We start from the raw sequence: 16141 nt of genomic DNA on the forward strand, positions 1-16141 counted from the left end.
GGCGTGGTGCTGATCATATCATCCCCAGCTCGGCCGAGATCAAGAAAGTGTGGGGCCCTAACCCCACACCACATATACGCCATCATGGAGCATCATGAATCTTGCAACTTCAGGCAGAAGCTCCTGGAGGGTGCTGTCTTCCAAAAGAAACTTCCTTATGTCACGAATGGTAGTTAGAACCACTTTCTTCTGCTTGGCGATATCACCAAGCATGGACAGGTGCAAGGAGAGCCTATCGGCATCCAAATCTTAGCGATACGATTCTCGCGTTTGCTCAGAGTTTGTTGTGCAACTGTTCACAGCTGAGATGCATTATTTCTCTACGGCTGTGACTTTCTGTAGACCTGTAGATTCATGTATTTGTTTAACACATGATTTTACTGTGTCACACACGTCAGTGTATATTGATTTATAATACTCTTTTGGAGTGTAGAACTTGTGAGGTTTAGCAGCATCAGGATTTTCAAGTATCGTGACGTTGCCGGGGCAATTCTGGCTCATGAACGAGGCTGGGTTCGCTCTCTATGCATTTGTGGCAGAACTGCTCAAAACCCATTCGCTTTTCTTGAAAGATGTCACTCAAGTATTTTAGTTTTGATTCCACTTCTGTAGCACCAATGTCTGGAGACTGAATCTTACAGTTTACCTCTTCTATTGGACCCATCACATGGCAGTAGAGGGAGAAAAAGAAAAATGTCTTGAAGTGAAGCATTGCCTCCAGGTATCCAGCACAGAAAATTTCTCAAAAAAATTGAGAAGGTTTTCATTGTTCTTTAAGATCTGTTGGATCCTGAAGGCTCTCAACGTCCACCGTTGAGGGCAAAGTGGTCGCAGTCCAGTATGGCCAGTCTTCTCGTTCACATCAATAATATTCCTAAATATTTGCATTCTTTTAGGGGATTCCCTAACAGTTTTTAACGCCGTTGGCTAAATTCATTATGTCTCTGATTAATATATAATAGTATATAACAATTACGTACTTAGTATATAATAATAAGTCATGCGTTTTGCTGTCTCCGGTCATAGCCCTCCCCCACAAAGTTGATTAGCGGTCTCAGTCCCCCAAAGTTGATGGTCTAGAACATTTCAAATGTGTATTGAAAGTTAAGTTCATTTGGTACAATTCAGAGTAAACTTTACAAGTGAACAAAATAATACATTAGATCCTCTTATGCAAAATCATTTCGGTGCTCTGCCCCCACATCGTTAACATTGGGGGGGCTTGAGACCCCCCCCCCAAGCCCCATAGAGTCGGCGCCTATGACTTTCAGACTACCAAATAATACAAAGATAAATATGCTAATCGGGACTGTATCTACTTTACATTTACAGGTCAATAATGTTAATAGACGATTAATATGTACCAACAGCTTTGGGCTTCTCTTCAGAACTGATTAAGGAAGTCCTTTATAAATCGTGCTTCATAATGTTTCCCTCTAGTTTCCAGTATGCAAGATTTTTACGCACAAAGAAATCAAACGAGAATCCAACAACACCATTGTGTTGTGTTATGCAAGAAAAATCGAATTAATTAAATAATGATGGTTACATATTATCTACATTTTGATGAATTGTGTAAAAATTTGTAATACATTTTTTGTACGCCTACTTGCTAAAACATTCAAACATGGGTCCCTTACTCCACCACGGATTCTATTTGCTTCAAATGAGCAGAAGCGTACAAACCCCAAATATCAGTATCATTTATGCTGATTTCTGCCAGTCACAGAATGGCTTAAGATATATGAATAAAATTAGGAGAATCCACTGCATAGCAGAAGAGTTGATAAAAATTAGGTTGTGCCTGAGGTACTTTAACAGACAACGTATGCTACAGACACAATTTAATATTATAAATATAAGGAAATAAATAGAACATAATTTGAGAGATTTTCAATCGTATTTATTTCACTGCAGCTTTTTTTCTACTTGTCATTTTCTTGAACCTATGTTCATAGGGTGCCTCCTGATAACACCGATAACTTTCACAGTGTGTACAGCACATCAAGGCAAGCAACTTTTCTCAGTAACTATTTGCTCGTCTAATTCTTCTTTCGATGTTACAAGCAATCGAAATATGCCATCTTCTGTCCTTAATGTATGCAATCGCATTGTAAGCTTCGCAGTTGCAAATGTCATTTATTTTTACTGCCGTTTAAAATTCTCAGAGCAATATATATCATGCAAAGTCATGGTTAAAACTTAACTTTTCCTTTATGAAATGGATATCATAACACACACCTACGTTGCTTATCATATTTGATGCGTTTGCATAGATAAATTATTCATAAGATTTTAAATTTATATTTACACTCCATAAGATGCTTACTGTAACCCGGATCAAACTACAATTTTTAACGCTTTCTAACCGAAATAATAAATGTGAAACACTATGACATTTTCATCGTGTTTGATAATAATTTGAGCCAGTAAGCTGTCCTACATCTTTCACTAGCCGACCTCCATGGTGGGATGGTTACATAACACACTACGAAGCCAGGGGTTCACGGTTCTAGCCTGGGCATGAGTGTTCTTTGTGAACAGAGGCGAAACCACAAATTTTTATCTGGAGAGGGGGGTCAAGTACCAGGGCAAATGTGCCAATAATAATAATAGTAATATAGTGGTGGCAGTGGTATTAATAATAGTAGCTTACAAGACGTTATTATCGTCGTAAATCATGCAAAAGGGGGTAGAAGTCGGTGCTAAAGCATTTGTGTTGGAACAAATGATTTGAAATATTTTTCCAACGCGTTCAATTTCATATTAGCTAATAATAGAAAACAAGTGCACAAGCTGTATTTTTGAAAGACAGAATATGCATGACGAACATTATTCTTTTTGTACATACGACACATATAACTTTCATATACAACATATATTTTACACATATGCAACATGGAGCGACGTAAAATAAGAAAATACATACGCAGCATGTTAACGCTAAATTGTGTACGTATTCAAAGTTTCTTTAAATATATATATATATATATATATATATATATATATATATATATATATATATATATATTATTTAAATACATTACATGATCAATTCATCCGCCAAATTGTATCTCAAATGTGCGTGCTCCTTTTCCTCAAAAAAATTGTTCACGCATTTAAGCAGCAACAATCTGAAGTACGTATATATCTGGCCTTACTTCTCTCTCGGGTAATTTAGAATACATTACAGAAAAGAATCATATTGGGATCGAAGCGAGTAGAAAAATTCTTAGATACAAATATTTGCAAACTGAAAACAATATTGATTTAATAGGGCGCAAATAATTTAACGGGGCGCCATGGTATTCTCTTTAACATTTTTTTTTACCATTTAGATCGTTTTGACTCCCAGGCTGGCTCCCGCTGTCCCCTAGCTATGGTTCTGAACTTGGACTGTAAGAATAGCACACATTGAGGCTGCGAGCGAAGCGAGCAAGAAAATTTTACGAAATGTACTTTTATTGGGAAAAAAATTGAAATCGACGGGGCAATGGCCCCTCTGTGCCCCCTGCAAGTGCTCTTAGCCGTGTGGAAGAAAAATGCAAGAAACACTTGAAAACTAATTCTACCTTGAGTATCCATTTGTCCTGCTATTCTTAGATTCTGCTAGTCATGTTTCTTTACTTGAATGTTTGCCCCCCGCCCCAGATTGGACTTCCGTCAAGATTGGAGGGGAAATGTCCCTGCCCCCCTCACTGTTTGTGAGTGTCTATTCATCAATTTCAGGTTATCACTCATTGTCACGATTAGCTAGATGTGGCGGAAAAGCAAAGCTAAGTTACAAAAATCAAATATCTACTCCCTCTCTCTATCACATGAATCGCTATTACCAAAAGGTAGACTTGGGAAACAAAAAAATATGCAGTTCAAACTACATAGCAACACATCCAACAAAAACATCCAAATACTGTTCTCGATACTGAAAATTGCGAAATCATTTCGCGAAGTCTGAATCTGGAAGGGAATTTTTGCCCCCCAATCCTGATACGACATTGTACGGAATCCCACACACCTTCATAAATCACAAAATCAATAAATGTCTTTGTTATGTTGCTAGAGTAAAACAGGATATAATTGTAAAGATTAGTAAGAATTCCAGGTAGGAATGTGTTCTGTATTTTTCACATCAGATAGATAGATAGATAGCAGAGCAGCCTATCGGGGTAGGGCAGTTGCCCCCATGTCCCCCTCTAGCTACGGGCCTGGTGTGCTAACCACTCCGCGCAGAAAGAAACAGGAGGCAAATTGAAATGGACACAGAGATAAAAAGTAAATGAGAGAGATGCTTTGAGAGAAATAGTGAATACATGTTCTCTTGGTATGTCATTATTATTTCAGTGCAATACAAAAACGAGAAAATGAGGTCTAGGTTTCCATCTAGGCTAGGGACTGAAACATAACCACCCCATAGATATTTGGAATTTTCATCGGCTTGAAAATGTTGAATATTTTTAATGTTGTAAAATTCAGTATGCATATATCTTTTCTAAAATATAAGTAAAATGTTTACACCTTGGCGCCATGCTGCAATATGTACGATGAGACGGGGAGGGAGAATGAGAATATATTTTCTTAGTAATTCATTTGCTTTAGCTGGTTCCAAGTCACGTCTGCTAATAGGTGCACCATATTTAATCTGTTATGTGAAGAATTTTGGAGGGGTGCAGATCATGTAAAGTGTTCATTAAAGCTGGAAGAAACGACTTTGAGTAATAGGATAGTAATGGACACACTGTCGTAATTAATTACTTGATTACTAAATACTTAATCCCTATATCGGAGGGGGGAAAGCCATTGGCCTTGACTTCAAATAAACATAAGAGGGGGAAATGTGCCTCATTTGCCTCCCCTGGGGAAAAAAACGCTGCTTACCCCTCTCTAGAGCAAAAATCCTGCGGACGTCCATGGACACATTTGTCATGTATAAATGAATTAAAAGGCCTGTGTGTAAATCATGGTAAGTGATATTTTGGTAATTTTCTTAGTTAGAAAGTAAAATGTGCCATCCTTCAATTCATACAATTTTGTATTGGGCTCAGTGAAGCCTTCTGAAATTGGTAAAGCAAGTAACTGTAGAATTACTACACAAAAACTGATAATGATGTCGCCTTGTACACAAAGTCGCTTTCCCCAATAAATGAAGAAATCAAATATTTGTGGAAAGCGACTTTGTGCCCACCCTGTATTGCAAGCAAGAGGTCCCAGCTTCGATCTCCAATGAAGGTAAATGGCACAATTCATTGGATCCCACTTTAAACTGTAGGCACAGTCTCTTTACCTGGACGCAAAGTGGACCTAAAACGTACTCTGCGAAATTTTTTTTCAAACACAAGAAATCGCGATATAGCATAGTATCGTTGCATTCAATGTGTAGAAAATGCTACACACTGAATTTATAAAGTTACATCATACACTGTGCTTATTCCAGGCTTACGTATCTTCTGTACTTGTAATTCTGGATCCGACTATATTTTGCACTATACAGGGTGGAACAGAACTCTACCTACAAACTTTCACAGGTTGTTCAGGGATGTTGTCTGAGTGTTTTGATATAATGAACCCATCAGTGGCGTACGCAAGAAGGGGGGTTACCGAGTTTAATCCCCCCCTTGAGCTTTTAAAATATTATGGAAAATGCTGTACAAAAAAAATTAAAATGGCTAATTTATCATAGTCAAAGATCTGCAACAGTAATAATAATAATAATAATAATAATAATAATAATAATAATAATAATTTGTATTATTATTTCCATGCAGCTTGAAGAAAACCACAACTTTCCAAACATACGCGTCTTTAATAGTGAATGCCTTGAAAATAAACACGAATTCTTGAAAATTAAATATGAGGGCATAGGGCAACTATTATGATTTAGACGAAAAAAGTTTTTTGTACAGCACAGTTCAACAAACATGTATTTTTTTCTGTGAACAATGAACTTTAACTAAATAAAGTTCTTGGTTCGTTGTAAGCTGCTAATGTAGACAAATGCTAGGCCAACAAGAATACACAATCACCAGTCCGCCTTCCCATTGTTTACGCGGTACGTTTGAATGTCTGAATTCGAACTACAATAAGTTTAACTATTGTGAAATGTCTTGTTGGTAAGAACAGCGAGACAATCCAGATGTGAATTATCGTGCCTGTGCATAGTAGATTTTGAGTGCTGAATTTCTCATAAATCTTTACAGTATAGTTTGGGATCCGTTGATATGTCTAAACAATCTAAGCGGCCGCAAAGTTCAATTTTGCAATTTTTTTTGCAAAATGTCGCGCAGTGACTCTCCGGAGAATTGTGAAAATACTTTACATCGTCGCAGCGTGCCGACGTTATTGCGAACGTCCTACTGATTTCACATCCCCTTGTGAACTCTCAAGTGATGCTGACTCTACATTCACGTCATTATAATGTTGAAGAAGTGCTTTGTGAATCACCTAGAAGTGATAAATGTGTTGGAATGTCTATAAACTTACTTTTGAACGCAAACATAGACTCAGTGGAATTTATCAACATGTATTCTCGCTCCTCATCATCATCCTGGGTGAGTTCCATAGGTAAAGATAATGTAAATTTTCCCGTGCATATAGTAGTGTGCCATTTTGCGGGTGATGTGATCAGCACCATGCTCCGGCAGCCTTTATCCCCCAGGGTTCCTCTCAGGTACCCATTGATATGAGGCTGGGTGCGGGGACAAGGTTGGAAAAATTCCAACCAATTCCGGGAATCGAACCCGGATCTCCCGCGAGGTTGTGAGACTAGACCACTGCGCCTCCTTGGATGAGTTTCATATTTTTATTATTTCAATTAATATAATATATTTGCTAGTTTTTATGGATTTTCTTCACACTTAATATGTCTCACCTATCATATACAAATAACCGTTGACTAGACAATTATTTCGTAACAAAGAAACAAAAAATGCTCCTAGAATTTGTTAACAATCGAATGACTAGAAAGTAATTTTGTTCTATTGCTTTCATAAATATATTTATGTAGATCTCTATTACTTAATAATAGTAGTGATATATATATATATATATATATATATATTAGCAGAAACAGCAGCTACATTAATAGTAGGTCTATTATTAATAGTAATTAAACTAATTAATTAATTATAAGTATTATTTATTAATTAATTATGAGTATTATTAATTAATTAAAGTATTATAAAGCAATGGTAATGTGAATTTGGAGAAAGTTTTAGAAATACCCCCCCCCCTTTTATGAAATCCTGCGTACGCTACTGGAACCCATATCCATGGTCTCCGGTACATTATTACAGAATAATATGATATTGATGTGTTATACTTGTATTATATCCTTTTGACCGTAATAGATGGGTTCTGATAGTTTACAAAGCAAAATTAATCAACTTCTCATCACCATCTGGCATCTGTAATATCACGAATAGTAATAAAACAATTAAAAAATACGTAAATAAAGAAACAAACCTAGGACAAATTGTTAAATAACTGTACTGCACGTACAGTACCGTACACTGTGTACTCTTCAATATGCAATGTTTCTTTAAAGCAGCTGTTCAAAATGTCGACCGCCATGATCACAACGAACTGTACGACTGTCGCACACGCTCTTGCATCCAAGGAAATTGACGCACAGCTTCAGCGGCTTCGATAATCCTAGCAATCAGGTCCATAGGAATGTCGACTGGAGTCTCGTGCACTAAGATCTTCACATGACCCCAGAAAAAGTAGTCCATCGGCCTCATATCTGGTGATCGAGCTGGCCATGGAACAGGACCGCCACGATAAATCCATCTTTGATCAAACTGTGTATCAAGGTGTTCTCTACCAGCGATTGCGAAGTGTGCCGGCGCTCCGTCGTGTTGAAACCACATGCGCAAAGATGGTTTAGCTCGAGAAACGAAACAAATTCCGTGTAAACATACACAAAGTCAGTAGAGTTTGAACAAATAAATGCAATTACTCTGTAATAAGATACCGGGGACCATGGGTCCCTCATGCCAAAATACTCAGCCAAGATCCCTGAACAACCTGTGAAAGTTTGTCAGTAGAGTCCTGTTCCACCCTGTATATCTTCTGCTTTTTCTCTCCTTCTCTCTCTCTCTCTCTGCTTGTATTTCTTCAACATCTGTCCTTTCTTCCTCTGTCGCTTTTCTATTTTTCTTCTCTCTCTCTCTCTCTCTCTCTCTCTTTCTGGCTTCTCAATTTCATTTTTCTCTCGCTGCTCTATTTCTTTATCTCTTTTACTTATCTTTTTTTACTTTCTTCTCTCTGTGCTTCATTCTCTTCCTTCCTCCTATTCCATACTCCTTCCTTATTCTCGTTTTCACTATCTCCCTTAAAACATGTCTTTCTTATGATATGTAATCATATAACGAAAATATTCTGCGGTCGCTTATATAAAACATTATCAAAACGAAGGCATCCCAGAGTATTTTTTTCTCAGGGGTGCAGCGGTGGTCGAGTGGAGGTAAAGGGGATGATGATATCCAGCAGTTCAGAAATTTCTTATAAAATATCCCTCACTATGGATAAATTGCATAGGCATTTCCCGACCCACTGCATTTTATCCATGTTGATGTATACAAACATCTCTCCACCTTTCCCCAAGCTGTTTTTCCACATATCTCAGAAGGAGCTAGTGTCCCCTGGCTCCTTCTGCGGCGTCCTTGCTCAATACATGTTCATGAATGATCGTAGCCTCCCCGATGGCGCAGTGGTAGCGTGTTCTCCTTGTAATCAAGGGGTCCCGGGTTCGATACCCGGTGGAGGCACATACTGGTTTGGATCACACTTTAAACTGTAGGTCCAGTCCCGATTAGCCTTACTGTGCGTAAAGTGGACTTAAAACATCAAGTCAAAATAAAAAATGAATGATCGTGCATTCAGGTCATTGCACACATATTTATTTCGTTAAAATAAAACAATTAATATTTTTCATTCTCACCTATAAAAAGGTGGCGGTACTGCGTACCGCTACAAAGAGACAAAACGAGCACTGTACATATACTTGTACTGGGTGTCCCATAAGTCTGGAACCATAGAAGAAGAACAAAACAAGTTCATGTTAGGAACTTAATACTGGTAGTGTACGTACAACACAGTTCAAGAATGTGTTCAAAGTTCAAAGTCCTCGCCAGCAAAATAACTTAGACTCGCTCCTCCTTAGTCAGTGCATTTGTTTACCTGTAATACAAGAAAGGGTAATATGAAAAGTACTTATGGTTCCACACTTATGGGACACTCGGTATTGTATATATGGACGGGTCAAAGTTACAGTGGTGCAAGTCACTTTGTAAAAAAAATTACTTAGGCACAGAAACCAGATCGCGATAAGTCAATCTGTTAAAAGAAAACGTGGAGTACGTCAGAGATTCATTCAACTGGCTACAGATGACATTTCAAGTTCTAGTGATAAAGGAAACAGCTGTTGTGTTGATCAGCAAAGTGCTGTGAGTGAGACTCTTTGCTCTTTTTACAAAAGTAACTTACACCACTGTAACCAGTCCATATAGTACATTATATGATATATTTGTAATGTTATTAAATATAAAAGCAAATTACTAAATATTTAAAAATACATTATTAATAAATACGTATGAAGACGATAATTTGTTGCTTTTATGCATATCAGATATTTATTTATAAAAAGCAGGAAACCAATTCCTGTACTAACTGGTTAAAGATGTCAATAAATTGCAAAATGGTTGGAATAGTTTTATTATGTATAAGTTTTTGTTTGCTTTCTATCAATATAAATCAATTAGATTTCATAGTTATATTTGTCTTGCATTCTTGCTTTACTTTTTTTGTGCATAGTCTATATTGTTATTGGTGTAGATATGTTAATGACCTCTCGTGTGTGTGTGAGTGAGAGAGAGAGCGAGATCATGCAACACGTGTTATTATCCTTAGTAAGGTATATTTGAAATCAAATGGAATTGTCTATCTTGCATTTTTGTTACAAGAACTCCCCCACCTGGAAATTTTTGGTGAGGTATTTTTGAAGATAAGATTGTTGCAGGGGGAAACTTTCCCCCTGTGTCCCCAGGATTTCGCACCCTACGTATATGCATGTATAATATATTCACCCCCGCCCCCATATATATATATATATATATATATATAATATTTAAGCTGTGTTTAATGTCTAGAAAAATCTGCACATTATATTTTCGGTGTTACATGTTTCAAGTACTTAAAACATCTGTGCCCCTCCTAGGAAAAAAATTCTAGATCCGCCTGTGCTAATATCAACTAATAGGATATGGGCGTAAAGACGAATAATAAATTTGTTATTATTATTAATTATTCTGTAAAGTCCTTTCTGCCCAAAATCATTTACTTAAATAATTTAAAACAGAAAAAGGGTGAGTGTTACCTTTAGTGGTGGGAAGTGCTTTATAGGTTTCGGGGAATGAGCAAATAAGAATACGGCTCGGCCTCCGTGGCGGAGTGGTTAGCACAGCGCGCTACGATGCTAAGGTTTCCGGGTTTGAATCCTGATCCGCCATGGGTGTTTTCTTGTGCCTGCAGCCCTGTAGTGATAAATTGTGACATTGAGCAGGACCTATAAATCCGAAATGTCTTCTTCGCTAAATATCTGTGTTTATTGCTACTAATCTCATCTTAGGCTGCCGTGATGTTGATACTCGTGCAATATGCTGGTCATGTAGAATTGCTCACTAATGACACGTGGTTGCAGTTTTGTACTGAGATGTATCTCTCGGTTATGACTGAAAGCACACCTTATCCCACACAAGTTCGCCCCTTCGTGTCCTGACGTCACGGGATCAACATTCGTTGTTGGGTTAGGCATGTTAGGATAAGATCCTTTAATATGTTTGGGACGTCACCAGTCGAAGGGCGGGACGGAGTTCAACAACGTGTGCGAAAAGAAAGACCCGTATCACTACCGTGAAATGCCTTCAGCTTTCTCCTCCCCTTTCCATAACCCTTCCCCTCCTCCATATTACCGGATGAAAAAAAGGACGACATTTAGTTGCATGAAAACTTACAGGACGTAGGCAATTCTGTGCATTCTTTACAATGTTAGGTCATTGCTGTCATATTATCGATCGTACAAGTTTGAGTACATGTCGTGTCCTATTTGAAAACACATCCAATCAAAACAAATATGAGGCAGGTCTACGCAAATCGCTATCAGTGTTTCAAGGCTTATCATAACAGAATGTGAAAGAAGTTTATACGCAGCGCTTGTGAAATGTGTATGAAGCGCACATCTCACATCTCAGTGAACACCCATACTTGAATTCGGACTTCGCTTTACAATGATTTCGTACAAAGAAGTGTATACCGAAGAGAAACTGCAGACGCTTTCTAAGGAATTCTCCCGATTACACGGTAAGAAAGTCATTCATATTAAATCTTAACTTCGCACAAAACTTTTTGTAACTGCATCTGTGAACATTTTTCTTTAATTCCATATGATTGAATGTGTTAAGATTTTAATGCATTGCGGTATTTAATCATATTCTGTTGTAATACGTTTGGTGGTGTTTAACTGGGCCAGTGTTCAATATCCCTATTCAATGTCCGAATTATTTTTAATATTATTAATTGAGGGACTAATAATTATTTATATTTATTTTGAATACAAGAATCCAACACTACGGGTGAGCAATTATAGTCTATGAAATAGGTTTACTGCGAGTCATGTTTGTCGCGGAGTCGAATTATTATTTTCGTGCCCTCCCCGCAATTGTCATATGGCTACACTGTTTTACCTTACCAAATCACCAAATCATTCGAAGTTTTTCCTGCCGTGAAAACCTGAGGAACAATTATTACTTTTCGAAATAAGTACTACTCGGAACCGTAGGCCTCCGTGGTACGTAAACTAGTGCATAGCATTCAAATGTTAAAATATTGTATACCACAAGTGGCGTGTTCTCTCATATTATCAGGTTTACTGCCGGTAAAGCAACATTTTACACATAGATATTACCGCAAAATTTGAAGTTGTCCGAGTTCTGTTTTTTGTTTTACTAGCATGCCTGCATTGGTGTCTTATTTATATTATATGTGATTAATATATAATAAATATGTACAGTAAATAATAATTGTTGGGGTAAACCAGGTCAAATTTTCGGAATACGCCCTGGTGCATCAGTAAGGGCAGTAGCGTGCCCAGGATTTTCGAAAAGGGCGGGGGGTTATGTATATTTTCTTTTGGTAGTCAGTCCTCACTTTGCCATCCTTTCATGCCTTTGATTTTATTTTTTTAGGAATGCTGGGCCAAAGGGGTGGGGGGTTATGACCGCCACTAAACCCGCCCTTGGGCACGCCACCGAATCCGGGTTTCGTAAACGTACATTAGTTTTAGAAAAAGAGAATAGACCTTACATGGTATTTGCTGTGCCTAGAATGGGCTTATCGCCTGTAACCAGTGGCGTAGTGAGCTTTTTTGGTGACCGTACGGCTTGTAAAAAATGCGGGGCCCGAACGAAAAGTAATCGAGCATAGTTTTGCCATAGAGTTCCCACATTTAGTGTTGCTCACGGGACGGGACATGTCCCGTCTCGTCTCGTGTCTCGTCTCGTTTTCGAGACGAGACACGAGACGGGACAAGCCTTTTGAAATTCGAGACGGGACGAGACGGAATGCCTTTCTCGTCTCGTTTTCGAGACGAGACACGAGACGGGACGGGACGGCTTTTGAAAAGTCTCGTCTCGTCTCGAATGTCTCGAAAAAATAAAAGCAAAATATTTAATCAGTTGCAAATACTTGTTTGCTTGGAATAAAGTATTTCAATTAGAAACGTTGATAAACGTGTATTAAGTTAAAAGAGAGGAATGAATGAATACTTAAACTTATTTTCAATACAGTACTCTTTCGGAACATAGCATTACTCCCCATTTTTGTTTTTCAATTTATTCCAGGTTAATAACTTTATGTAACGATAGTACTCCAGATACTAATACAATTATGAATAACATCAAGTAAAAGGGCAGGTAGAGAAGGTGGAAGGAGGGGCCAAAAGATCGTGGAGTGTCTGCGTCCGAGGTTTATCTTGTAAAAATAGTCTCAGCTCTATAGGTTGGAAAGATAAACGGACCGACGGATAGGGTTTATTATTATTATTATTTACAATGTGGGAAACATGGCAGCACAAATTGATAAGGAGTTGGTGGGAAAGTTATTAATTAGTCCAAGATATTAGCAAGACTAAGAGAAGGAGATAATTAGGGACAAATAATCTTGCATTATTCCACTCCGAACAGCTGAGAGCTAAAGAGGAGGAGAAAATACGGGAAATATGGAAAGAAGTGATTTTAGTGTTTACAGGGAACCACGACAAGATTTTACCACATGATTATTTGCACGGGTTGCGAAATTATTAGAATGTTATGGAAATTTTGGATATGTCTTTGTTGAGAAAATTCTTGTTGTTTCCCTCAGGCATTCTCCAGGTGGTTGGATTCGATTTTTTTACGTCCGTTTGAAGATTATTTCCAACGCTTTTTTTTAATTTATGTATTTCTTATTTAAGGAGAATACTATTCCTTGGATTGTAATAACGAAATACTGAGGCTGATATAGAATAGATTTCAAATGAAGGAAGTGCATCAAGTTCTGTATAATCGTCGTAGAAGGAAACTTTGTTCTATGGGTTCTATAGCGTCGTCACCTTGTACGCAAGGGGTGCCGGGTTCGATACCCGGTGAAGGAACATAGTGATTTGAATCTCACTTTAAAGTGTGGGTCCAGTCCCGATTAGCCTTTCTGTGAATTAGATGAAGGAATGTTGTAGCTGTTCTTTTTATTCTGTGAATTTAGCCTTCAAGTTTATGAGCAAAATACATATAGTATCTACTGTCTACATTTTCAATCGTTACTAAACAAATTTCACAAAGTAGTTTTATCAAACTTCAGAGGGAAGCTGACACCAATGTCAGGGTGGCGGGAGCCTGTTTACGGCCAGGGTGTATTCCGAGACTATTTTTCGCCGTTCCCCACTGACAGAGGTTTCGCTTTGAACAATGGACACCGTTGCTTCAGGGGGCAAACACCAAACATAGGGGCGAGGTTGACCTGCAGTAGCGGGTAAGTGCCATAAATCCAGGCCTAGGAATGAAGGTTGATGCAAGGGAGGGGCAATAAAAATTCTGTAATTTGCTTTGCTTGCTGACAGGAAGTTTTGCAGGAAAAGCTGAAAAGAAAAACGGCAGACTTTGAATGAAAGAGGGACAGTGAACACAAGTTCTCTGTATTATTCGCCGACACACAAGCTTCCATTTCGAAGGTGAGGCTATCAGCAGCGAAGTTATTAGAGGGTTGGAAGCAGTGACGACGCCAGAGGAGGCAGGGGGACGCCCCATGTCGGACACTTCGCCCCCCCCCCGGGCCCTCCAACTGAAGTTAATTAAATATCGAATAATAAGAGAGTACATTTATAAGAGTATGACGATTTTCACCTTTTCAAAGTGGTGTATTCTGCATGATATCACTTTTCTGCTTATAATGCCAACTTGATTAACAAATATTAATTTGTTTAGTGTATATATATAGAGCTATGTGTATGTGACTTCCGTTCAAGATTCGAGCGCCGACCCGGGCATAGGTGATTTCTCATTCATTTATGTCCTGTAATAGCCGAGATTAACCTAAGTTTTACCCAGTCTTAAGAACTGGGAAAAAGTGTTGAATGTGGATGGTTTTAAAACGAATATTTTCAGGACCACAAGACATGGGTAAAATATTTGGAGCTTTATCCCACTTTCCGGAAAAATATTTCGTGTTTCTGCTACTTTTGACTTTTGTTGGCATGATATCCCGGATCACTTTTACGAGACGAGACGGGACAAAACGAGACGGGACGAGACGAGACGAGACAGAACCCTTCGAGACGGGACACGAGACGGGACAAACGAATATTTTCGAGACGAGACACGAGACGAGACAACATTTTCACGAGACGGGACGGGACAGACCAAAGTCTCGTCTCGTCTCGTCTCGTGGGCAACACTACCCACATTCTATGCTATTACATATATAATAATTAATGACGACTCCAAAGCGGTGGTCGAGCATATAATAGTTAAGTACTTCTCCCATAGACGGATCCATATTTTTTTTCTGGGGCTCAGCAAATGTTATAAGCATGCGTGCACACATACCCACAGCGGTGCACCAAAGAGGGTTATTGACCCAAGGACGTCAAATGCTGGAAAATATGACAAAATATGGGACTGGCTGTTTAAAAACAGACCTACCCCCTCATTGTCACATACGACCATTACTAAAATCTTGGCACGCCACTGTATCCGAATATGAGGATGTATGATAAATGGAGACTCACAAGGAACGCCCGTGCCCCGATCGTGATTCGAACCTAGGACCCTTGGCGTCGTAGTGTGCCTTGCTAACAATTCCGCCACGGAGGTTGGTTTTACATCACCGATAAACTTTCACAGCGTAGTACGGAGAGCATGGAAAGGAAGCGACCTTTTGAGGGTGTAGTGGTAACGTAGTTGCCATGTAATCTAAGGGTTCCGGGTTCGAAGCTGGCATATGGTACAATGGTTCGGATCCCACTTTAAATTGTGTTCAGTTCAGTCCCGATTAGCCTTTCTGTGCACAAAGTGGACTTAGATCATCAAATAAAAAAACCTTTCTTTGTGACGTTTCGCTCGATTCGATGCTCTAAATACAGGGTGGCCCAAAAAAGGGTAACCGAAATGTAGAACAGTTCCTTATGTGTTCGGTTACCTTTTTTGGGCCACCCTGTACGTTAGGGCTTCCCAGATAGTGTAGCTGTAGCTTTTCAATCAAAGGGTTCCGCATTCGATCCCCGATGAAAGCATACAGTGATTCAGTGTTTCCAATTGAGGCAACTAATTTATTCTTCCATACGTGTATTGTATGCGGTATAAAGTATGTATTTAAGCAGCGCCATTGATTTGTACTTAACACCATTTTATAGGAACCGTTATTCCTCTTGGTGGAATAGTTATCTGCTTTTAAAAGTGTGAAACGATGCATTCTTTACATCTCACTCGGCGGCCATTACATTTGCACTCGGAAGGGTAAGAAAAATGCAACGGAAATAGAACCGATTCTCTCCTTGAGAAATGCCTTGAAATATACATCGGTAGCATTATGGTCATGTTATAAATGTTAATAACAA

General features: G+C 38.6%; 1 protein-coding gene across 1 annotated transcript in view; it reads left to right on the forward strand.

Moving 5' to 3' along the window:
* Window positions 1-10951: 10951 nt before the first annotated feature.
* mal (molybdenum cofactor sulfurase) overlaps window positions 10952-16141 on the forward strand; it is a 105052-nt gene continuing 99862 nt past the window's right edge. The window contains exon 1 of the mRNA XM_083136934.1: window positions 10952-11355. Within this exon, the coding sequence (XP_082993060.1) occupies window positions 11283-11355 (73 nt within the window). The 5' untranslated portion in view covers window positions 10952-11282. The remainder of the gene's footprint in view (window positions 11356-16141) is intronic.

This window comes from Lepisma saccharinum, chromosome 15 (genome assembly GCF_977018435.1).
Source record: "Lepisma saccharinum chromosome 15, izLepSacc3.1, whole genome shotgun sequence".
Classification (NCBI taxonomy): domain Eukaryota; kingdom Metazoa; phylum Arthropoda; class Insecta; order Zygentoma; family Lepismatidae; genus Lepisma; species Lepisma saccharinum.